This window comes from Astyanax mexicanus, chromosome 19 (assembly GCF_023375975.1).
Source record: "Astyanax mexicanus isolate ESR-SI-001 chromosome 19, AstMex3_surface, whole genome shotgun sequence".
Classification (NCBI taxonomy): domain Eukaryota; kingdom Metazoa; phylum Chordata; class Actinopteri; order Characiformes; family Acestrorhamphidae; genus Astyanax; species Astyanax mexicanus.
The window spans coordinates 21,365,154-21,388,952 of NC_064426.1; the positions used below are offsets into that span (position 1 = coordinate 21,365,154).

The 23,799-nt window shown below is 39.3% G+C and overlaps 2 protein-coding genes across 3 annotated transcripts; one reads left to right on the forward strand and one right to left on the reverse strand.

Moving 5' to 3' along the window:
• Positions 1-4,512: 4,512 nt before the first annotated feature.
• Positions 4,513-7,057, reverse strand: fzd2 (frizzled class receptor 2). The gene has a single exon (XM_049467997.1). The coding sequence runs from the start codon at positions 6,843-6,845 to the stop codon at positions 5,181-5,183; it is 1,665 nt and encodes a 554-aa protein (XP_049323954.1). The 5' UTR covers positions 6,846-7,057; the 3' UTR covers positions 4,513-5,180.
• Positions 7,058-9,056: 1,999 nt separating this feature from the next.
• Positions 9,057-23,416, forward strand: moto (minamoto). Of its 2 annotated transcripts, XM_022677106.2 has the most exons (8): positions 9,059-9,242; positions 15,650-15,763; positions 15,902-16,053; positions 16,619-16,723; positions 16,805-18,545; positions 18,639-18,773; positions 19,056-19,236; positions 21,666-23,416. In XM_022677106.2, the coding sequence occupies exons 1-8, from the start codon at positions 9,237-9,239 to the stop codon at positions 21,851-21,853; spliced, it is 2,622 nt and encodes an 873-aa protein (XP_022532827.2). In that variant the 5' UTR covers positions 9,059-9,236; the 3' UTR covers positions 21,854-23,416. The 2 variants fall into 2 exon arrangements, with proteins under 2 accessions (XP_022532836.2, XP_022532827.2); XM_022677115.2 differs by lacking the exons at positions 18,639-18,773; positions 19,056-19,236 and having other exon boundaries at positions 9,057-9,242; positions 21,666-21,834.
• Positions 23,417-23,799: the final 383 nt, after the last annotated feature.

Here is a 23,799-nt window from a genome sequence, read left to right on the forward strand (position 1 = left end):
AAGAATGTCAAGAACTTTGAAAGTATCCCCAAGTGCAGTCGCAAAGACCATCAAAAACGTTACGAAGAAACTAGCTCTGATCAGGGCCGCCCCAAAATAACAAGACCAAGAGTTACCTCTGTTGCACAGGATAAGTTAATAGCGACCCAGATAAGAGCCACCTAAATGATTCGCAGAATAATTTGGTTTGTTTTACACTTTTAAGTTACTACATCATCATGTGTTACATCATAGTCTGGACAACTTCAGTGATAATTTATAATGTAGTCCTTCTCGGACTTGTTGAGGGACACAGAATCCCCTCAAATTTGTTAAACTACCTAGTCGCATGATTCTCTTTGGGTGCAACTATATTTAACAATGAGTTTATAATGCACCTAAAAAAGCGTGATTATCATCATAATCACAGCGCCACTATTAGCTTCTTTTTTTTTTTTTTTTTACTGAGCAGGAAACAAGAACGAGTCCTGATACTACTAAAAGTAAAATTAAGTTCCGGCCCATTTCAAGCGGTGGTCAGCTGTAAACGTGGAAACGAGACCAACATTTCTATGAAGTACATCCAGTGTCTCTTGGTGGAGATGTGGTTTTGAGATCTCTTTCAAATAAGTGCACACACACCCACACACACTCGTTTTCAGCTGTAGCCCTACTTTAAGACAATATCGGATGCTGAGCAAATGAGCCTTAAGGTAAAGACAGAGGGCCGCCATTGTGTGAAGGACTGAGCATGAAATTGACTGCCTTGGGGGCATGCATTAGACTGGAAATATGAGCTCTCTCTCTCTCTCTCTCTCTCTCTCTCTCTCTCTCTCACACACACACACACACACACAGGTCTAAAAGCATGCAGGACTATAAGCTGAACAGTTGCCAGAGGAGACAAAGCCAGCAGGGTCAGTGAAACACACACCTGATAAACGTCTGCACTGTAAATAAGGGCCATGTGCTGACAGCCTTCCATCTACAACACTGAAAAGAACCAATGATTCACTTCTACAATGTGTTTACAAAGTACACATAAAGAAACTTTATCATTATCCCAATTTTTGGAATATTGTAGTACCATATGTATTATATATTGTTACAGCCATGCAAAATGCATTCTACACTTTTTGACAAAGTGTGTCGTGCAGTTGTTCTTTACAATACATAAAAAGACTACATATACATAAAAATAATGAATAAACATATGCCACAAAAAATGCCTTACTATAAACTGACTCTTTTAAAACTGCATTCCAAGTAAAATATTTATACTGTATATATTGTGCCAGTGGAAAATAATGCATATCAAAAATGCTCATGTTTTCAACTTAAAATATTTTATTCTTAAATAATTAATCAATAAAACAGTTTTATTGGTCTTATATTTTCCTTTTTTCCTAAATATGATTGTTTTTATAATAATCTGGAACAACATCTTTTAATATTAACTTCCATTAAAAGTTATTAATCTTCCTTCTGTAAAGTTGCTTTTTTCCATGATATGTAAGTACAACAATGTTATAACAAGTTCTGTTTATGCTATAAAAGATGTAGTTATTACAGATCTTAGGATAAATTTAGAAGAAGACATTTTTGTCATTTGAAGGTTTTAGAAGAAAATTTAGAGCACTTTTGTTTGACCTATTTTTTCATCCATGTATGCTCAAAAGATTATTTAGGAAAATTATGAAAAATTGAGAAAGGGATGAATTTGTCTAGAGATTGTCATTTTAACTTTTTGACTTTATTTGAATCTGACTATATTTCTTTACTTTGAGGTAAACATTTTTAGACCAACAAAAATTAGATAATAGAACATTGTATAGATTTTTCTCTTTGTCTTGCTGTAAAGATGCAGTTTTGGTCATAGGTTTTTTGTGAACACAAAATTATATATTATATGCATATAACATGTATAATTATATATTAAACGTTCATATAATATCAACTTCCATGTATACTATTTATTATATGAATACTGTATACAATAAAAAAAAATAATTTGGACAGCAAAAGTATATTAAAAATCTAAATCATTATTGTTTTGTAGAAAAAAAATGTATCTCAGATGCTGATGTTTTTTTCACTTCCTGGAATAAGTTCATTCATATTTATTCGGACATCCCATTTAAATTTATCACTTCAAATTATGTTGCTGTACAAAAAAGTATTTTTTTTTTTACTTAACAGGCAGAAGAACTTTATAAGTACATTGTTACAATCATTGTTTTATCTCAGTGTATTTCAATTTTCCGCTTGGTTAATGGTTAATATACTGATAAAAATTCTATAAAATATCTTGATTTTGTATTTTTTTTATGTGTGTGACTGATTTTTTCACTCTTTTTCACGTAATGTGAATGTTAAGCTGTTCTTTACATTGTGTCAATTGAAACACTCCAAAAAATGTTTTAACCTCCTATAATGTTGTCATTTTGGAAATTACACATTTGTTTCTGTAAAAGCACATTTTAAACTCAGGAGCTTTGTGGGCCATGTAGGTTGCTGGAGATTTCTTGTGTTTTTTTACAAAATCAAGAAAATTTGGTTCTGGAAACACACACACACAGTCTGCAGTCTCATCATGTGCTCCTCGTTTTCCTCTCCCACCAGCCTCTTGTCATCCTTATCATGTGAGAACCATTAGCTGGAGAAGCGCTTTTAGCTTCACACTCTGAACACCAACTGAACAAATTAAAAAAGAGCACATTCTTCAGCTCTTATTTAACCATCTATCTTTAACACCCAACCTTTCCAAAAATGTTAGGAATAAACCAAGTTACAAATGGTTGTGCCATGTTGTGTGTCAGCACTTCACTTATCACATTTTTAAGTGTTTAGGACACTGTTCTTTACACACTAAATTCACAAAATACTGGGGCACTTGCTTATTCATTTTTCTTCAGAAATCAAAGTTCATTCTACTTTTGTTGGAGTAACTATTTCTACATATTGGAAAGGATTTCTACTGGATTTTTGGGGTATTGTTATGAGGATATGATTGCATTCAGCAACAAAAGTTTGATTAAGGTCAGGATGTTGGATGATCAACTACCCACCTCAGCCCCAACGGTCATATTAATCAAAACATTATTAAATAAAGCAGTGCCATTATTCCAGAGAACCTAATTCCCCATGTTAAATGTATGATTCCCCTGCTCCACAGTCCTCCACAATCGATCAATGCCCGGCATCAGACATAGCGCCAATACTGTATCTTCATGTTTATCTGCTTCAGAGTGTCCTACTCATTACAGAAGCTGTCCACAAACCTTTGGACATACAGCTCTGGAAAAAATTAAGAGACCACTTCAGTTTCTGAATCAGTTTCTCTGATTTTGCTATTTATATTTATATGTTTGAGTAAAATGAACATTATTGTTTTATTCTATAAACTACAGACAACATTTCTGCCAAATTCCAAATGAAAGTATTGTCATTTAGAGCATTTATTTGCAGAAAATTAGAAATGGCTGAAATAAGAAAAAAGATGCAGAGCTTTCAGACATTACAAAGAAAGAAAAGAAAGCAAAGAAAACAAGTTCATATTCATAACGTTTTAAGAGTTCAGAAATCAATATTTAGTGGAAGTACCCTGGTTTTTAATCACAGTTTTCATGCATCTTGGCATGTTCTTCTCCACCAGTCTTACATACTGCTTTTGGATAACTTTATGCCACTCCGGGTGCAAAAAAAATTCAAGCAGTTCAGCTTGGTTTGGCAGTTAGTGATCATTTATCTTCCCTTGATAATAATCTAGAGGTTTTCAATTTGGTAAAAAATAAAAGAAACTCATAATTTTTAAGTGGTCTCTTATTTTTTTTCCCAGGGCTGTATAGTGTACCAAGAAACATGCACTGATTAACATTTTTTAAAGCTGCTGAAGCTACAAAATGAAAAAGGTTCATAAAACCATAGCACTTCTTTCCCCAATTTAAATAAATAGCAACCCCTAATCTGGAATATTACTCAAAAGACAAGACATCCCCAGACTTTTGATATCACAGGCATGAAAGCTCAAACTCCTGAAGCTGCTGTTCGACAGGGCTGGGTCACTTTTACCGTTATGCTGGCCTGCATAAGAAGGGGGAAGGGGGGTGAGCTGAAGGCGCATTCTGTTTCGTGAACCTTTTTTAATTTGAAACAGCTTTGCGAGCACAGTAGTGAAGCACATGAATGAGGAGGAAACATGATTACAGATTTAACCCCTTACACTCTGTCTTTAAGACCACACGCCATCACTCTTATACTTACAGTACTCTCATTACTAACAGCAGTATCATAGGCCCTAAAGTAGAACCCTGTGGGATGCCACAAGATATGATGAACCAAAAAATGATTAATAGGTTGTTCATTTTGGATTAATAACTGAATATTAAACCTTGGGTGTAGAGGGTTAACTCTCTGTGTGTCTGCGTAATTTTGAGTATGTGATTGTGTGTGTGTGTGCATCAGCAACAGAGAGAAAGAAGAAGAGAAAGACAGAAAGGAACTTGACCAAACTTGAAAACAAGAACCATCCCGTGGTTTAAATACAAATATATAATTATATTCAAATATATATATTTTCTTACAAATAGTATTTACAGTGCTTCAAAGCACATCTAACACAGTTTACTGTGAAAAAAAAAGAAGTCCATGTTCAAAGGCCTCCTCCTCCTACTTCACCCCCACGGCTCACCTCCCCTCCTTTTGCTGAATTCCCAGCTGGCATCTTGCTGTACAAGCCTGAGTTTTTCATGGCTGGTAAGTTGAGGAGAGAAAACAGGGAGGGGATAGACAGAGCAGAGAGGGGGGAGAGAGAGTGTTTCAGCACATGGCACCAAAATGGCCACGTTTGTTTCTTTTGGAAAATCCAAGTTTGGTTTTCATTTTGCCTTAGCTTGTCCGTTTTTTTTGGGAGTACAACAAAAACAAACAAACAACAGAAAATCAAACAAACAAACAAAAAAATGTGATCTTGTAATCTCCTCATTCCGCAAAAGTCTTAAGAAATGACATACTTAACAATATTCAACAAAAAAACACCAACAAGTGACTGCTTTCGGCAATTCAGAATACTGACAATAAGTGAAAACATGTGAGTTCCACAGATTATGTCGCTGCTAAGGAAAATGAATTCAGTCATTAATTCAAAATAGCATTTCCTTGCTGTGAGTGCGTCCAGAGAATGTTAGAGGTCTCCGCGTCCTCTACACAGTGGTCTCTCCATGCTGTCCATTGGTCAGGCGTGTGTAGAACTTCCTCCAGGAATGAAGGGTCTTGCCAGACCAGATCCAGAAACCAGAGGTGATCCCCACGATGAGGGTCATGAGGTACTTGATCATGTAGACGGTGAAGTCCGGGGTCATGTACGGGCCAGGCTGCATGGGGCACGGGATGGCCAGGCTCTTGCAGCTCTTGCTGATCCAGCTGCGCTCCCAGTGCTCCCGGAAAGCCTGCTCATAAAAAAAGCAGGCGATGACGATGGTGGCCGGCACTGTGTAGAGCACGGAGAAGACACCAATGCGCACCATCAGCCGCTCCAGCTTTTCTGTCTTGGTGCCGTCGTGTTTCATGATGGTGCGTATCCGAAAAAGCGATACGAACCCAGCTAACAAGAAGGATGTGCCGATAAAGAGGTAGATAAAGAGAGGTGCCAGGACGAAGCCCCGCAGTGGATCCACATTGTTGAGGCCCACAAAGCAGACGCCGCTCAGAACATCGCCATCGATCTGCCCCATGGCCAAGATGCTGATAGTCTTAACAGCTGGCACGGCCCAGGCAGCCAGGTGGAAGTACTGCGAGTTGGCTTCGATGGCCTCGTGGCCCCACTTCATTCCTGCGGCCAGGAACCAGGTGAGTGAAAGGATGACCCACCAGATTGAAGAGGCCATGCTGAAGAAGTACAGCATCATAAAAAGGATAGTGCAGCCCTCTTTCTTTGTGCCCTGCACAATAGTCTTGTAGCTGTCAGGGAAAAAGTTTTCATTGCACACCACTTTGTCCCCCACGAAGTAGCCTGTGATATAGGCGATGGACACCATGGTGTAGCAGCCAGACAAGAAGATGATAGGCCTCTCGGGGTACTTGAAGCGCTGCATGTCCACCAAATAGGTGGTGACGGTGAACAGTGTGGATGCACAACACAGACACGACCAGACCAGAATCCAGATGCGGGCGAAGGAAATCTCCTGGTCAGTGAAGAACATATAGACCCCGTGGGTTCTGGATGACTCACACGGGGCACCACAATCCGACTCCCCGAGGAATTTGTAGTTGAGGTAAGATGGCACCTTGAGAGCAGGTGGGCAGCGGAAGGGCCTGTCTGGTGTGGAGAACAGGAACACTTCCGGCGTCCCTGGAAGTGGCATGTTGTGGGCAGGCGGGGCGGTGGGTGCTGAGTCGTTCTGACCCACACATATGTGTCCATCACCAAGAACTGGGAAGTTCTCACACCTCAGCCTCTCTGGCCACTGGAAGCCGAACTTGTTCATGAGCGCCTCGCAGCCCTGCTTGGCCCGCTCGCAAATGGACCGACAAGGTGGAATGGCCTTTTCCAGGACTGTGCACACTGGTGCATACATGGAGCACAAAAAGAACTTAAGTTCTGGAGAACACTGGACCTTCACCAATGGATAGAACTGGTGCACTTCTAATCCAGCGTCGTCCTGGTTGTAGTGGCCCACTAGGTTGGGCATTATGGTTTGATTGTAGGCGATATCCGTGCACAGTGGAATGGTAATAGCTTGGCAGAAGCCGTGGTCAGGAACAGCAATGCCATGGTCACCTTGATACTGTCCAAACACAGGGGGGAGGAAGGACGACAGCAGCAGCAGCAACGTGGAGAAGACGGACAAGCTCAAACTGGTCTCCATTCTAGTATAAAACTCACTAAACTTGAACTAAAACTTTAACGACGACACGATTTAAGCTTTAAACAACATATTACGAGCCGTACTTACTAAAAAAACACGAAGAAAACGCGAACTTTCCTCACAACTTTCCCGACCAACCACCGCGCGCTGCGTTGCAGAACTGCATGACTTTTTTTCACTGTCTTTGTCCGACTGAACGGTTTCAAGCCTCCCTCTCGCTTACGCCGTTCTGTAAGGAGATGAAGGAGGAGCGAGTTCGGGGGGGGCTTGAAACCGATACTCTTCCAGACTCCCTAAACTCGCCTGATGATCTGCGGCCACTGGAGCGAATCTGAGCTCCAGTCGGTGTTCTGTCGAGTTGTGCTAACCTGTCAAACCGTGCTACCATGTATTTAACTGTAAAATACAAAAGAAGCACTATATTAGAGCTTGTTCCCAGTAGAAGCCACAGTAGATGTAGGTTAGTATATTTGGCTGGCACATATCACTGTATCATGGCAAAGTTATGGCAATGAGAGGTTATTACAAACTGCTTTTGTATTTTTATAATAATAATAATAATAATAATAATAATAATAATAATAATAATAATAATAATTGTTGTGTTAATTATTATTAATTTCTAATCATACTTTTGCAATGACAGTGAGTCCATGTTGTTTAATACGCAAACATTACTTTATAAAAAAAACCCACAAGAAATAATTAAAACTTGTAGGTCAGCGCATGCGCACTACCTTTAGGAAGCAGTGTTTGACAAGGTAGCATTACTCGACGGAACACCTGCACCAAAATCACTGAAAAAACTACCCACATGAGCCGGGGGAACAGTGCTGGAGCAGTTTTAATACTTTAAAACATCCCAGCTACTGGTAAATAAAAGTTTACGGCCCAGTCTGACTCCCCGCTGAGGAGAATAAGGATTTAATCACAAAGGCGTTTGATAAACGGCGCGTTTTACTCAGAATAGCTAGGTTATTTATACACTGTTTTGGAACACCAGCTTATTTATTGTCTCTACAGCATAAGTGAGGCCAGGACACCACACATCATCCCAACTCATCCCAAAGGTAACTTATTGGACGGAGCTCCACTATTCCAGAGAACACAGTTCTGTTGCTCCACAGCTCAAGACTGAGGGCTTTATTTAGCTCATGCCTGGCATTAGGCATGGTGCCAATCAGGGATGTCCAAAACTCTAAATTGAATTGAGAATGACCCTAAATTTCAATTCAGTTCTTGAATTTGAACTGGAATTGAAAACAAGAAGTGGAATTGCAATTTAATTCGAATTACATGGAGCAAAATTAGGATTCCATAAAATTTAAAGAAATCCATAATCAAATTGTAGAAAAAGGACAGCACTTTATTTCCCATTATACTTTACTTTATTCTTGCTTTAAGTCTTCAAATATCGTTGTCCAAACTTTTAGGTTTGTACCATTTAAGGAACTGTTGACCATTATATGGAAAAATGTTGCCTTGTAACATACTTTAATAAATGATAAATGCTTTTACCATTTTTTTTCATTTGATTGCTTTAAAATGAATATATTGTTAATTATTCAACATTAAGGGAATTTATGCTTAGTAATGTTAGTGTCTGTACTTCAATTTGGAAGTATATTAAAAACATCACATTGTCACTGATATGTGATAAGAATGAAATTATCTGACTAATAATGAATTTAATTCCACTTACTGTAATTCCAAATCAAATTCAATTAAAATGTATTCAATAAATTCAGTCTAATTCTGAAATTCTGAATGTTGCACAGCCATGGATCCAGTAGGTTGTTGTTTATGTGTTATTTTCTGTACAATGATTATGTATGTGTGTCCAGAGGGGGAAAAAAAACTATGTTTAGATAACTAAGTTAGATAGATAGATAGATCCATCCATGCGTCCATCCACCTTCAGTTAAAAGGTAAACATCGCCATCTTGTGGTTGCTCACTCATGAAGCAATATGGGATGATTTTCCTTTACCATAATCACTATAAATTCTAATTCTTATATAAAATCAGGCACCTCTATGATAATTAATATTGTTATGTTTATGTACTGCGTGTTGATTCAGCAGTAATGTGTAAAACTTGTGCGGTTGCTATGGTCCGGAATCCTGCCCTGTTAGTCACAGCGGACTGTGATTGGCTGGTTGTTATTCAGGCGACCAATCACAGCCGCCCGAATATAAACTATAAAAACATCTGTTCTCGGAGTTGTAACGGGCGGAGTGCGCGGCATAGCTATATGCTATATGCCGCCAGTCCGTTCAGAACATTTACCATATCACACGCAGAGTGATATTGATACTTAGAAAAACAATCGTGAAAATAAATTACCACAAGAACTCATTTCATCGAGACCAGTAATTTGTTGTTGCTAGAGATGGAGGTAAGTCGGGTGAAGGCGGAACCATTCTGGTAATTTATCGACAGGGAGTGAGGGGGCGTTAGCTACGCTAGCTAATTAACCTAGATAACCTAGCTTAGCCTAGCTGTGGGAATGTTAGCTCGTGAAGGAAACTAAGGTCAGCTAAGCTAACTAACTAACTTCACAACTCACAAACCAGTAACTTAGCTTTAATAGTGAAATAAATCTAAACTATTAGCGTATTTATAAGTTACCCAATTATCTTTATTTAGCTATAATTATATTATAGCTTTTTTGTAGTTAACTTAGTTAGTTAAGCTAGCTAGTTAACTAGGTAAGCTAGCTACATTGTTAAGAGTATGTTAAGTTCAAAAAACAATTTCCTATTAATTTTTTTTACTTGTTTATATTAAAAATGTATGGAGACATTCTGTCAGTTGAATAATTTAGGTTATATAACTATCAGTTGAGTTGAAGGGATTCATATATAATGTAGTTAGTTAGCTAAACTGAGAAAAAAGATTAATATAATTTAGGGAAATATGTATTAAATACGTAAAATAAGTATTAAATAGATTGAATAGATTGTTAAATTGGAGGATTTTGTAAAAGCAATAATTATTTAATTTAGGGAACTATTTATTTAATAGACCAATGTATGTGCTTAAGAGAACAGTACATTAAGTTGAGTGGCTGATCTATTAATTAAAAAAAAAATCTCAAAAGTCTCAAAATATTCGGGATGCATGATGATATTGATATTATAACATTATTGGTATTTGCTGCTTGCTAACTTTTTTATTGTATGTTCTACTACAGTTGGCCAAGAATGGCCTTGGTACATTAAAATTCATTAATGTAAATGTGTATATCACCATTGATGAAAATATTAACCATCATATGGTTATATTTTAAAAGGCTTTGTAGTTGTCTGAAACAGCTTGTTTTGCCAGTGTAGAAATTATAGTGCTACAAGAAATCTACTTTCTAAAAATGCTTCATGTGGTCACATTCAGCTTCTTTGGTTTTAATTTAAGGAAAAAGTATAATATTAAAAAAATATTTTTCTATCAATCCAAATCTTACACACTTAACGCCATCTCCTGTATATTTACGTGTTCTTGCACAATATAACCATTATGTTGTTGTGCTTTTGTGATGCATGTAAAAACAGTTTCGCCTTCACTCAGTTAACTAAGTACTACACGTACATCATCAGTTACAAATGTTTTAAATCTTAAGAATCTATGGTCGTCATGCCTGTTGTGATGCATTGGCTGAAGAGCTTATAAAGCTCTGCTTTTCCAGGACAGATGGATCACCATCTTATAAACTTGGGATATGTGCATTTGTGTTTTTGAACTAATCATTCAGTGTGTGAATTTAATTTGTGATTTTCCTCTGGGAATAATGAAGTGATCTTTTTATCTGTCTAAATCAGTGTCTTATTAGTGCTTTTGCAATTTGATGCAATGAAATCCTCACAGTCATGTTGTAATGTATCTAGTAATCTTGTGTAAATGATAATTCTTTACAACATTAAATAACAGTAATTATGACAGAATGTCTCAACTAGTTATTAATTGACACTAGTTAAGCCATTATTAATTAGTACAAAGTGTTTAACTAATGTCTCAATTAATATTCATTTGCAACTTTCTTAAACATTAATATTTAGTGGTGACTCTTATTGTGAATTGTTGCTGTGCAAATCATTTCCACAGTGAAGTTGCTTGTGTTATTTGGGTCCAGTGCCATGTCTATAAAACACAAGTATTTTGTAGAGGTATTGTGTGTGTGCTTGTCTTATGAAGTGAATTTTGTGCCAAAAGTTTTATGCAAAAAAAAAAAAAATCTGCAATCAAAATTTTAAGAATCAATAGGAAAAGTGTATGTTGCAAATTCAAAAGAGAAAATATCTATTTTAAAATATACTTGGTTACTTTATTATTCTTTGCAGTTATTTAAAAATGATTTCAGTTTGGATTTTGTCAGTCTTTGCTTTTATTTTTGTTGAGATTTTGTGTAGATTTTGCTTCTGGAATCTCCCGTTTGCTTCTGCTTAATTTTTTGCTTCTGAGTTTTGGCACAGTTTTCACGGGTGGGCGGGGCTTAGAAGAAGTCGTTCCCCCTGAATCCCCATTGGTCACCTGATTTTGGACTGAGGGTTACCTTGAACTCTCTGAGGCCTACCACGCCCACTTCCTGCCAGCTTCAAGCATTCTTCAAATCCTGGAATGGGTTTCAGTGCAGTATCAGCAGTAGATACTTTTTTAATTAAATTTTATACAAATGTTATGTTTAATGTTATATTTCTTTTATAGGTGTTTTACTACATTAAACTGCTCATGTTATTGAGGTGTGTTAAATATTCATGCTTAAAATCTTCTAGTAACCTAGTCAGTGAGCTATGTAGTTATTTTGCCTCAGATAAAGCCAAGTAGGTACTGGTTGGTACATGGGCTGCAGTAACTTTGTTTACTCGAGGGAAGAACTTCTCACGCTCAGAACAAAGAGCCGCGCCGGCGCGAGGCACCCCATTCCGACGGAGCTTAAGCGACGCTCCAGGGGCTGTAAAGCCGGAGCTAAGCTAAAGGCTAAACAACGGGAAAACCGCTGGAGATACAAGCCCTGTATTCCAGCAGTGGTGATGGGGAACGTGAACTCGCCGGGCAACAAGACAGACGAGCTCGCAGCGTTAGTGAGAAACCAGAGGACCTACCGGGAGTGCAGTCTCTTCTGCTTCACTGAGACTTGGCTAACCGCTAGCATCCCCGACGCTAATGTAAACATCCCCGGATTCGTCACTGTGAGAGCGGACAGAGACAGCGCGCGGAGCGGCAAATCTAAGGGCGGTGGGCTCGCTATCCTCATTAACAACAGATGGTGTAATCCTGGCCATGTGACTGTTAAAGAGACTATCTGCTGCCGGGATGTTGAACTGCTCGCGGTGAGTTTAAGACCATATTACGTCCCGCGGGAGTTCTCACACGCCATTGTTGTTTGTGTGTACGTGCCCCCCCCGAGCGGACGCGGAGGCTGCGTGTGACGTCATACACGCGACCATCGCCAGGCTCCAGGCACAACACCCGGATGCTTTTGTCGCTCTCTCTGGTGACTTCAACCACATCACGCTGGACTCCACACTGACTTCTTTTACCCAGTATGTGGACTGTCCCACCAGAAAAAAACAGGACAATTGACCTCCTGTATGCTAACATCAGTGATGCGTACACCGCCATCCTACTGCCCCCACTTGGAAAATCCGATCACAATCTGGTTTTCCTGAAGCCTCATTACAAACCCTGTGTGATGAGGCAACCAACCACAACACGCTCAACGCAACAGGGCCTTTAAAGACAAGAACCAGGAGGAGTTGAAGAATATTCAGCGTGAACTCAAGTCCTGCTTAAAGGAGGCTAAGGAGACCTACAGGAAGAAGGTTGAGCAGAAGTTACAAGTTAACAACATGAAGGAAGTTTGGGACGGTATGAGGACAATCACAGGGTGCAAGCCAAAGAGTGATAGTGCAACAGCTGGTGGTGTGGAGAGAGCGAACGAACTCAATCTCTTCTATAACCGGTTTGATTGCCCTGTTTCATCCTCACCTGCTTCTGTCTGTCCTGCTATCTCAGCAACCTCAGCCTCTGCCCCACTGGACACCTCCCTACCTCTTCTGAGTGCTGCTCAGGTCTCCCTCTCACAGACTGTCAGCACATCCAGTCCGCCCCCCCTCACCTCGCCCCTCCACCTCTCTGCAGACCAGGTCACAGGGGCGCTGAGGAGACTCCGCTTGCGCCTTTGAACTTGGGTTACCCTTGTCGAATATCTTCAACATGAGCCTGCAGTTGGGGAGGGTTCCTACGCTGTGGAAAACTTCATGCCTGGTCCCTGTTCCCAAGAAACCTCGCCCCAGTGAGCTCAACGACTTCAGGCCGGTAGCTTTGACCTCGCACATTATGAAGACCATGGAACGACTGCTTCTCCCACTCCTCAGACCCCAGGTACAGCATGCACTGGACCCTCTCCAGTTTGCATATCGGGAGAAGATTGGTGTTGAGGATGCAGTCATCTACCTCCTCCACCGAACCTACTCTCATCTTGACAAGGGGAGTAGTGCTGTGAGAATCATGTTTTTTGATTTCTCCAGTGCTTTTAACACCATCCAGCCTCCACTTCTCAGAGACAAGCTGGTGAAGATGAATGTGGATCCTCACCTGGTGTCCTGGATCACAGACTACTTCACCTGCAGACCACAGTACGTGAGGCTCACTGACGGCACATCGGAGACTGTGGTCAGTAGCACTGGAGCACCACAGGGGACTGTGCTCTCCCCCTTCCTCTTCACTCTCTACACATCAGACTTCCAGTACAACTCTGAGATGTGCCACCTGCAGAAATTCTCGGATGACACTGCCATCGTTGGGTGTGTGAAGGGTGGTCAGGAGGAGTACAAGAGACCGGTGGATGACTTTGTTGCATGGTGCCGACTGAACCAACTGCAGTTGAACATATCCAAGACCAAGGAGATGGTGGTGGACTTCCGTAGGTCTGGACCACCCTTGCAGCCAGTCTCCATCGAGGGGGTTGATGTGGAGACAGTAAAGACCTACAAGTACCTTGGTCTGTAGCTGGACAACAAACTGGATTGGTCAACAAATACAGACACCCTGTACAGGAAGGGACAGAGCCGGCTCTATTTTCTGAGGAGACTGCGGTCCTTTAACATCTGTAAGAAGCTTCTGCAGATGTTCTACCAATCAATCATGGCCAGCATTCTCTTCTACGCTGTGGTGTGCTGGGGAGGCAACATGAAGAGGAGAGATGCATCACGGCTGGACAAGCTGGTCAGGAGGGCCGGGGCAGTGGTTGGAATGGAGCTGGACTCTCTGGTTACAATAGCTGAGAGAAGGACTTTGGATAAACTGCTTTCTATCATGAACAATGATAGTCACCCACTTCACACCACCATCATGAAGCAGAGGAGTGTGTTCAGTGGCAGACTGCTGTCACAGAGCTGCACAACAGACAGACTCAGAAAATCCTTCATTCCGAGAGCCATTAGACTCTTTAACTCCTCCCATCGGGGACGGGATGCTGCTGACGACTGAGTTTAATCCAGGCACACCACTTGGACATTATTCAACAACTTAATTATTTATATTAACAGTTCCCCAACCTCGCTTACATTAAAGTATACCTTACTCATGATTGGGTATTCACATTTTCACATTCTCTTTTTAGAACTTTCTTGTAACGTATGCATACTTATATTATATTATATTTCTATGTCACATCAGTCACTTTCGTAATCGATGTCATTGCATTTTACTCTGTTAATTATTTAATTATTTATGACCATTAGCAACATCTACTGCACTGCTCCGTTTACAGATAGATCCTTACCTTGTATAGTTATTTTTTTTTTTATAGCCTTATATATTTTCTATTCTTCTGTGTTTTGATTTGTCTGAGTATGTTTCTTATTGTATTGTGTTGTTGCTGCTGGATGCCTAAATTTCCTTCGGGATAAAAAAAAGTATCTATCTATCTATCTATCTATCTATCTATCTATCTATCTATCTATCTATCTATCTATCTATCTATCTATCTATCTATCTATCTATCTATCTATCTATCTATCTATCTATCTATCTATCTATCTATCTATCTATCTATCTATCTATCTATCTATCTGATTGGCCTTTTTATAACTGTAGTTAACAGTTCATATACTTCAATGTTTAACATTTATACTTGAGATGGTGTGATGTTGGCTCTCCAGAGAGAAAGTGTAAATACGGGTAGGGAGGAGTACAGCAGCTGACCACTTGGCTTTACCTGGAGGCATAATAGCTAATCCTAGCTAACTCACTGACTACGTGACAAGAATATTTTATGCATGAATATTTAGCACAGCTCAATAACGTGAGCTTTTTAATGTTGATGATGACGGCTGTGGATGTGGTAGGTCTCAGGGGTGGGCAAGGTGAGGGGTACCCCTCAGTTCAAAATTAGGTGCCCTGCCCACCCATGAAAAGTGTGTCAAAACAAACAAAAAAAAAGGCAGAAAACTGAAGCAAATGAGAGATTTGAGAAGCAAAAGTCTTTAGCAACAAAATCCACAGAAAATCCACAAAAACAAGAATGAAAGCAAAGATTGGCAAAATGCAAACTGAAATAATTTTCAAATAACTGCAAAGAATAATAAAGTAACCAAGTATATTTTAAAATATGTTTTTTCTTTCTCTTTTTTGAATTTGCGTTATACACTTTTTATTTTTGATTCGTAAAATTTTGATTGCAGATTTAATTAATTCTTTGCGAAAAACGTTTGGAACAAAATTCACTCTATATTGTCTGTCCATCTTTTCTTGAATATTAATTAAGATATCTTTCTGTAAATTATGTTCTCTTTCTGACTAAAGGTTAATAATGCAGGGAGAAGCAAAATCAGTGTGGATGCAAATGGAGCAAAGACAACATTTGATCGATTTTTTAAAGCTGAAGTTGACTCGTACTACTCTCCTTACAAGTTTCAGGTGAAAAACAATTCCATACTTTAATATTGCTGAACTACTATATTGAAAACACAAAGAAGACACAAGCTTTGTTAATTACATGTTGTTTGTTTGAATTATTTAGCCTGTTTTTGTCTTACATTTTGTGTCATTAAATAGAATGAAATTAGTGGAGATGGTGGACCACTGCCTCAGCCTTTCAACACAGATTTTTTTTTGCATGAGGAGCCACCTCTGCCCTACAATTCCTGGGCCGTGCAGGATGATCCTTATCAACTCATGAATTGTGCTCAAGGCATCCCTAAAAAGAGGTCAGAGTTATGGATATTGTGAAAATCTGTGTATTTTTATGTAGAAAACTTTGAATAACTTAATATCAGTGGTTACCCAAGGAAGCTTAAGTGTAAGGGTACAAGCTGTTTAATAAAATTTGTAGCAATTTACAAAGTGTATAGTTGTATAGTCCCTGTGGATAAGTATTGCCAATACGATAGGACTCTCTGGAGCAGTTACACATGAACCTACTGGCACCATGCCTAATGCTAGGTGTGGGCTAGAGAGGTATAAAAGCCCCCTAGTACTGATGTTTGAAGCAGTGGAACTATGTTCTCTGAAATGATGGTGCTCCATCCAATATTTGTTTGAATGAGTTGGGTAGTTGAGGATGAGGTGACCTAACTAACACTCTTATTGCTGAATGCTGTAAAATCCTTAAAGCAATCCTTTAAATTTAATTAGAAAGCCTTGCCTAGAAAGTAGAGTCTACTATTCCATCAAAATCATGATAAACAGTGTATTAATAGTTCTCCCCCTTCATTTAAAACAGGGTGTTTTAAGGGAGTTGTTAATAAATGCCATGCTGTATGTCTGTTACAGGAATCTTGCCGATGCCAATGACTGTGGAAGTGAGACTGATCTCTTTGGATTAGTGTCAGATATCTTGGAGGAGGTGGATCCAATGGACTGCTACCTCTCAGAGGAGTTAGTATTTAAGTGGTGTTTTAACTTCAGTTTTTAAAATGATCTGTCTCTTTTTTGTAACTCAAACCTTGATCTCAACAGGAAATCATTTGGCCCAAAAACTGTGTGGTCCCCCAAGCCTATGAAGGAGGATAGCTTGCAGTACCTTACTTCTGAGGTAAAGATGCAGCCCAGCCCTGGCATGCAGTCTGAATATCTCTGTCCTGAGCCAATGGACAGAAACTCTAATCAGAACACTGACATTTACCAGCATTTCAACAGTTTTGATGTTGCTGATCCGTCTTGGCTTTTCTCTGCTTGCAATGGCGAATCAGAGGCCTATTTCACCAGACCTCCTCCTTGTCTCAGTATACCCCCTGCTGTTAACGCCTACATTCCCAAGGGCAGAGCAGGTAAATCTGAGTATGGCGTGCCGGTGCCTGGGAAAGACAGCAGCTTCTGTAGCACAAGGGATGCCCTGTATGAAAACATGAACGCACTTAATGACTCTTGCTGCTCTTCAAATGAAATGAATGACTCCTACTTCAGCCCGTACAAGGATGTATCTGGAATGAGCAGACACAAAAGTCACAGAATGCCTGTTGCTATGCAGGATGCTGACCGGATGGCCAGTAACATCCAAGCTCTACTTGTAGGGGAGCAAAAGGTTTCCTATAAAAGGGATTCAGCTCCAAACAACTTTATGAGTGTTCAGGATGATAAGACGTTTGATTTGAAAAGACTTGTTGCGCAAATGCCCAGTCTTAAGAGAGATGTGATTGAGTGCTTGGGAGAGCAAAGGGGAAGTGACATTGGAAGAAGTCAGCCTTTTCAAAGCGACTACACCACTAAGGAGTTTTCGGGGTTTGGTCAGCAGTCGGACTATTTTGAGCCTCCTAAATCCTTCTCATCCCTCTTCAACCCTCCAACACCGCACCAAAGCACAGACACAAGGCTGAGAGAAACTAGGCCTGCACCATCCAGCCTACACCAGCACCACCACAGCCAGCCAAGCCAGTACCAAAGTCAAACTAAGCTTCCAGCCAAGGCAAGCATCAACTCTCACCACCAGGGGATATCCGAGCTCATGTCTCACTCTGTTGCTGAATATGTTCATCCTGTCTTGTCATCCCAGCAGAGGCCTACAGGCAGAGACTTTACTGATTTTGGACAGGGTGTTGGTATGAGTCTACAAGAAAGGATGAATCAGACAGGCTTAGGTTTGGGTCTGGAAAGCTTGAGGAACATGGCAGGCAGTGAAGATGGAGGAAATTTCAGAGTGCAGCCAGGCAGCAACAGTCGGCTGCAAGCATCTCCTGCCACAGGTTTTACATCTGATGGGCACAAATCTCAGCCATTTGGAATGAAATCCAAACCCCTAGCCAACTTTCCAAGGGAAGCAGTCAAAAAACAAGGACTCCTGCAAAACCCGCATCAGATTCTAGGCGCTATATATGCTGGCCAGGCCAGACACAATGGACCGGGCCCCAGCCAAGCCAAGTCTGTGCCACCCCAGATGTTCCCTTATACGTTTAAGATGGGGGACCCCCGACAGAATCCATGTCATTTGTTCATTTCCCACCCTCTGCTGCCCTTTGGCAGTTCTGTGCCCTTGATGGAAATGAAGGATTTTCTGCCAGAAATTCCAATCTTAAACCCCTTCCTGCAGGAGTTGATAGGGCCAAACACAGCTGGTGCAGATTTTCCTGGGTTCTTGTCTACCATGAGGCCAACCAAATTCAGCAAGGAACCAAAGAGTCAAGGAACCATCTTGAGCCAACTGCACCAGTATCTGGAGGAGTGTTATGAGCAATGGAAGATGCTGGAAAAAGAAAGAAAAAAGGTAATTCTAATTTTAACTTTCTGAAATAGTAAGTGCATTGATCAATGAATTGCTCTAAAAGACAATAAACAGTTAAGTGTCATTGTATAATAGGCAGAGTCTGTTCTGGTGAAAAGCTACCCAGGGAAACGAGTGTTTGTGGTGAACAATAACCCTCTGCCCAAGATGCCATCCAACCCCTCCCGAGTGGACAGGCTCATAGTGGACCAGCTTCGAGAGCAAGGAAAGGTCAGCATATAAGAAAGAACATAGGACAACAATTAGGGCAGACTGTGTATACTTCTTATGTGGTACCTAGTTTCTGTAGTTTTCTATGAGAATGAATAGTTTTTTCTAGGCAAGCATCTTCAATTTTTGTCTTTATTTTATAAAATGAAGTAAATAACATATGTAAACCTATATTTGTTCATTCGTAGCACTACATTGATGATTAGAAGTGTCTGTCATTTCAGTACCAGTATTAGAAGTTGAAATGGCTATTGTAATTAGTAATTTGTTTACATTTTGAAGGTAGTGAGTTTGTTGGGGAGGATGGAATGCTTGCGGAGTTTCCCTCTCCACGCTAATATCTGTTCAGCACTGGATAGGCACCTGGAGGCTATCCACATAACTCAGGCCCGCCGCAAGGATGAGTTTCTCAACAGCAGCAGCAGACAGAGACAGGGCTCAGCTTACCTCAGGGAGGACAGAGGTAGTTGCATACAAGGCATACTGAGGTGGTAACAAAACACAGAAGGCAGATAATACAGAATTACTTCTGATATCTGTATTGGTAGGTCATTTTTTAGGTCACTACAGTGATACCATTGAAATCCAGGCACCAAATAACATATCCACTACCTTCCAGAGAGTCCTGCATCTATGGCTAAAGGCACCAAATTAATTCATTCAAACACATGTACTCTGCTGCCATTTTTATTGATCTTACAAAGGTTTTTGGCCACTATCTACATTTAAGCTTCAGAGTTAAACAGCTGAGAGTTGATTTTCACTCTCAAATTGTAATTTTAAATCACTCAGATTTAAATGGTGTTCAGTGTTGGAGTTATTTGACAGAGTTGAATATGTCAGTGTTAATCCCACTAAACCCAATAAATACTGGCCAACTCCACAGAGATGTAATTAAACTCCGCCCAGTTAAACACATTATTTGCATAATGGGTGTGTCCCCCAGATCCTAACTTACCATCAGTGTGAAATCTTGCCCACCTTGCTACCTTCCATTGGGTATTGTGTTATATTTTATTTAATGGTTGTTTGCCGATATATTGTAAGTTATAAGAGCAAGTAACCATCCGTTGTACAGTAAATTGTGGTAAAGTGTTGGTAATGCACTAAGAAATACAATGGAAAATTACAAGCTATCCTGTCCTGATTAATAATTAAATAATAAAGTCATATCAATTGACTAGTCTTCTTCTCATATATTTTTTAAACTCTTCAGTGTTAGTGTAACAATTTAAGGAAGTTAAAGAAATACAAATGTGAGTTAAAAAGGAATTCTGGCAAGGTGTTAAATGTTTAACTATTTTGAAAGTGTTGATTTAACTCCAAAGAGTGTGGACCTATATAAACCCTGAAAAAGAGTTAAAATCAACTCTGTGGGAATTAATTTAACACTTGCCTTTTTGCTGTGTATAAGAGTACTTTTAGCGATAATGCAATGCTTTGAACCCAGGATTACCTCTCTGGCAGAAAACAATGTGTGGCAATCAGTGTTGGGAATGTTACATGAAAAAGTAATTAGTTATAGTTACTTCTTCAAAAAATTAACTGAGTTAGTAACTGAGTTAACCCCCCAAACCTTTGCCTTTGTCTGTATGTGCGAAGTAAAAAAAAAAAAGTTAATTGAGCGGCTAAAGTAACGTGCAGTAATGGGTTGTCGGAAATAGTAACAGTGTTATTAGTTACAGTCAGAGTAATTAGATTACTCGTTACTGAAAAAAGTAACGGCGTTAGTAACGCTACGTTACTCCCATCACTGGTGGCAATGGGTAACCATAAATCAGACCAGTCTATAACCAAAAGAGTTTTATTCTATATATTTTTGTCAATCATTTTGTTGCTTCTACCTCAGACTGCAAATTACACCTGCATGCAAATTATGTGACCATATACTGGGTCTTAAATGCTCATGAAACCAAGTTCTTGTTGTATTTCAGATATACAAATAGCATTTTAAAATGCATAACTAGTACTACCCTGACAGGATCCAGCATCAGGCAAGAATCACAGAATATAAATACCTTAGCATCTGGATGGATGACAAACTCTCTTTTAAATGTCTTATCAATCAGCCATTAAGTGCAGACAAAAGCTCAGATTTCTTTATCAGAATAAATTGTATTTACCCACGTATGCGAGAAAAAGAATAGTGGAAGCAACCATACTAACAGCCCAGGACTATGGTGATGTAATTGATAGAAAAATGGCCACCAATTAATCTACCATTCTGCTCTGAGAAATATTACTAGTGACTCTTACAGCACAGACCACTACAGTACTTCAAGTGGCTGGATCACCTGTCAGGTACAGAGAGTTTTTAGTGAACTGTGAAAATCTGCTTTTGGCTACAGTGCACCAGCATTCTGAATTGTAAAGTAACAATTTTCAAGCTGGCTTGTAATATTCTAATATAAATTGGGGAGCAATAAGATTTCCATTATAAAATGAATGATCTAGAAACCTCATAGCCAACTTCCCAACTCATCCCAAATCACACCTGGCAGTAGGCATGGTGACAAAATGCTCCAGAGAGTCCTGTTCTACTGACAGTACTTCTCTGCTGGGACTAGGCAAGCCATGGGTGCATTTGAACATTTTTATAGTGTATATAAAAAATGCTGGGAAAAAAATGAAAGGGCAAAATAGGAATGGATCCTTTTTTCCATATTTACCACTATTTCACAGCTGACAAAATTATGTATAAAGCTAATAAGGCATGAATGCTCTTCTTGCCAGCGTTGAAGAATTGTTGGTAAGTTGCTCTCCAGTGAACATCAATCCACTCTAATCCCTCTTGGTGACTTTGTTTATACATTTAGATTTGTGCTGAAAGTTTGAGTCAACCATCCATTCAAACGTGTCTTTTTCCTCTGTTTTTTTGTTTACTTGTCTTAGAAACTATTCTTTTGGCGTCTGCACTGAAAGACCTGAGCAGCAGCACCCGGAAGTCTCGCTCTGCTCTTTGGTGTGCGCTGCAGATGACCCTGCCAAAAAACGGGGCAAGCCCCCTGGACGGGGGAGCGGGGGACACCTGTTCAAGTTTGGGTCAAAACAGTCCAGAGAGAGCTGTACACACCCTGTGATCTCCACCAGGCTGATGTGCATGTGTATGTATGCACTACTTTACTCGCACACACTACCAAGCTGCGCCGAAGGGAACAGCAGCCTCCGAGATGAAATTGAGCGTGTTCAGTAGAGTGAGTGAATGTTGTTACTTAAGTTATTACACTACAGTGATACAGTAGGCTCTGTTCTGAGCAGTAGGTACAATCTTCAGTTCAGTACCATTATCAGTCTTATTTAAGAATCCCAATCAACATTTGAGCAACTTCTCCAAAGGATAGTGTGTGGAAATTATGGCAATAAGATCACCGAGCCATTTTTCCAAGGATTTCAAGAGGCCCTCCACATTCTATAGTGTGTGTGTGAGAGAGAGAGAAGGTGGCAGAAGACCTGGAGTGAGAAGAAGAAATATTTTTGTGAAAGAAGGACTGAAGGAGATGAGATCCAGAAAGATAGAGACAATAACAGATTAGAAGAGGGACCTTTTAATGGCTGATCACTGATCATTGGAGAAGAATATAAGTAAAAATAATGAGAATGTCATCCTCTTGATTGTAGTACACACAGTAAAACAATAGTTATATTGTTAACTATTATATATTAAATAAATTCAGTGTTATGCTCTGGAACTAATTTATATTGGAATTATTTAACTTTGGTGTAATTGGTGTCTGCTCTTAAGCAACAAATCTTGTAAGTTAAGGCACTAATTATAACTTTGATGTCAGTAAGTTGCCCAAATTTTATGGTTCATTTATTTATTGCAATGCTTTTGTTTCGTGGAACATTTGATTTAAATAATAATAATCATAATAATATTTGTAAAGTACTTTCCACATTAATTTAATAATAATTCTGCCAACTGATCTTATTCATTTCCAATAAACATTTTTTTTAATTCAGCAGTACATGCAGAAAGTGGCTCACATGTGTATTAAGAATTTCTAAAGAATACTAATCTCAGATCATACCTAATAACTTTGTTTAGTGCCATTCAGTGCTGTGTCAAAGGAATGAACTAACAATACATCCTTTTGTACTTTTGAGAAAATAAAATAATTAACTACGAGAATTTTAGTCAAACATCTACAGTGTATCTCAAGGTAAAATACCATGCAAGATTTAAATAGTTAGCAAATTGGAAAATCTTTCTTCTGTGAATTTGATGTAAAAGTCAATAAAGAAAATACACCTTTAATGACCTGGGAAAAATACTGACTGAAAGTTTAAGGACTGATATAAATTAAGTGACCAGCATAAAACCTGCTGACATCAGGGACAGTCATTTGTTCGGATGGCGGATTTTAGTGTTTATGTTTAATTAATGTGGAATTGCTCTTATTTTGTTTTTGCAGTTTCTACTTCAAATAAATTTTAAAAATAAAGCACAAAACTCAAACTGATGCGTAATTGCCATTTTTTATAGTTTTTTGAAAAGGTATTAAAATGCACCCAATGTAATCCACTGCACACATTTCAGGGAAAAGCAATGAAAAAAAAGATATCTGTTAAAAAAAAGGAAAAAGAAACAAATCTAAAATTCAGGATCTTGCACTACAAAATGTGTCAGAACAACAAAATTGGTTGGAGTCTCGAAAAAAAAAAAAAAAAAAAATCCAAGTGTAATCGACTTGCAAAATGCCTTCGCTCCATTAACATAGCAGTTCAGACTTTGCTTGTCTGAATGTTCCTCTAATGAGACACCTTACATGTTGAATGTTCCTTTCATTTCAAGGGACAGTATGGGATTACTGTGAGAGGATTAGAAGAGAGGTCAGTGTGTGTACAGTACAGCCCCCATGGTACACAAGAAGGCATTCTGCGAGGTCAGATTGGCACGTGTAGCAGCTTCAATTGAACATCTGAAAAATACACAATCTTCATTATGGCTTTGATTGTATACGGCTTATATTCTAGTGTTTAACAACATAACCTTTATCTCCTGTACGTGTAGTATATGACTGAT

Bases quoted from the DNA above. Each gene is read 5' to 3' on its own strand.
- fzd2 (XM_049467997.1), bottom strand. From the start codon at position 6,845: ATGGAGACCAGTTTGAGCTTGTCCGTCTTCTCCACGTTGCTGCTGCTG.
- moto (XM_022677106.2), top strand. The intron at 15,764-15,901 runs GTGAAAAACAAT...GTCATTAAATAG, and splicing joins ACTCTCCTTACAAGTTTCAG to AATGAAATTAGTGGAGATGG. The intron at 19,237-21,665 runs GTAGTTGCATAC...TACTTGTCTTAG, and splicing joins TTACCTCAGGGAGGACAGAG to AAACTATTCTTTTGGCGTCT.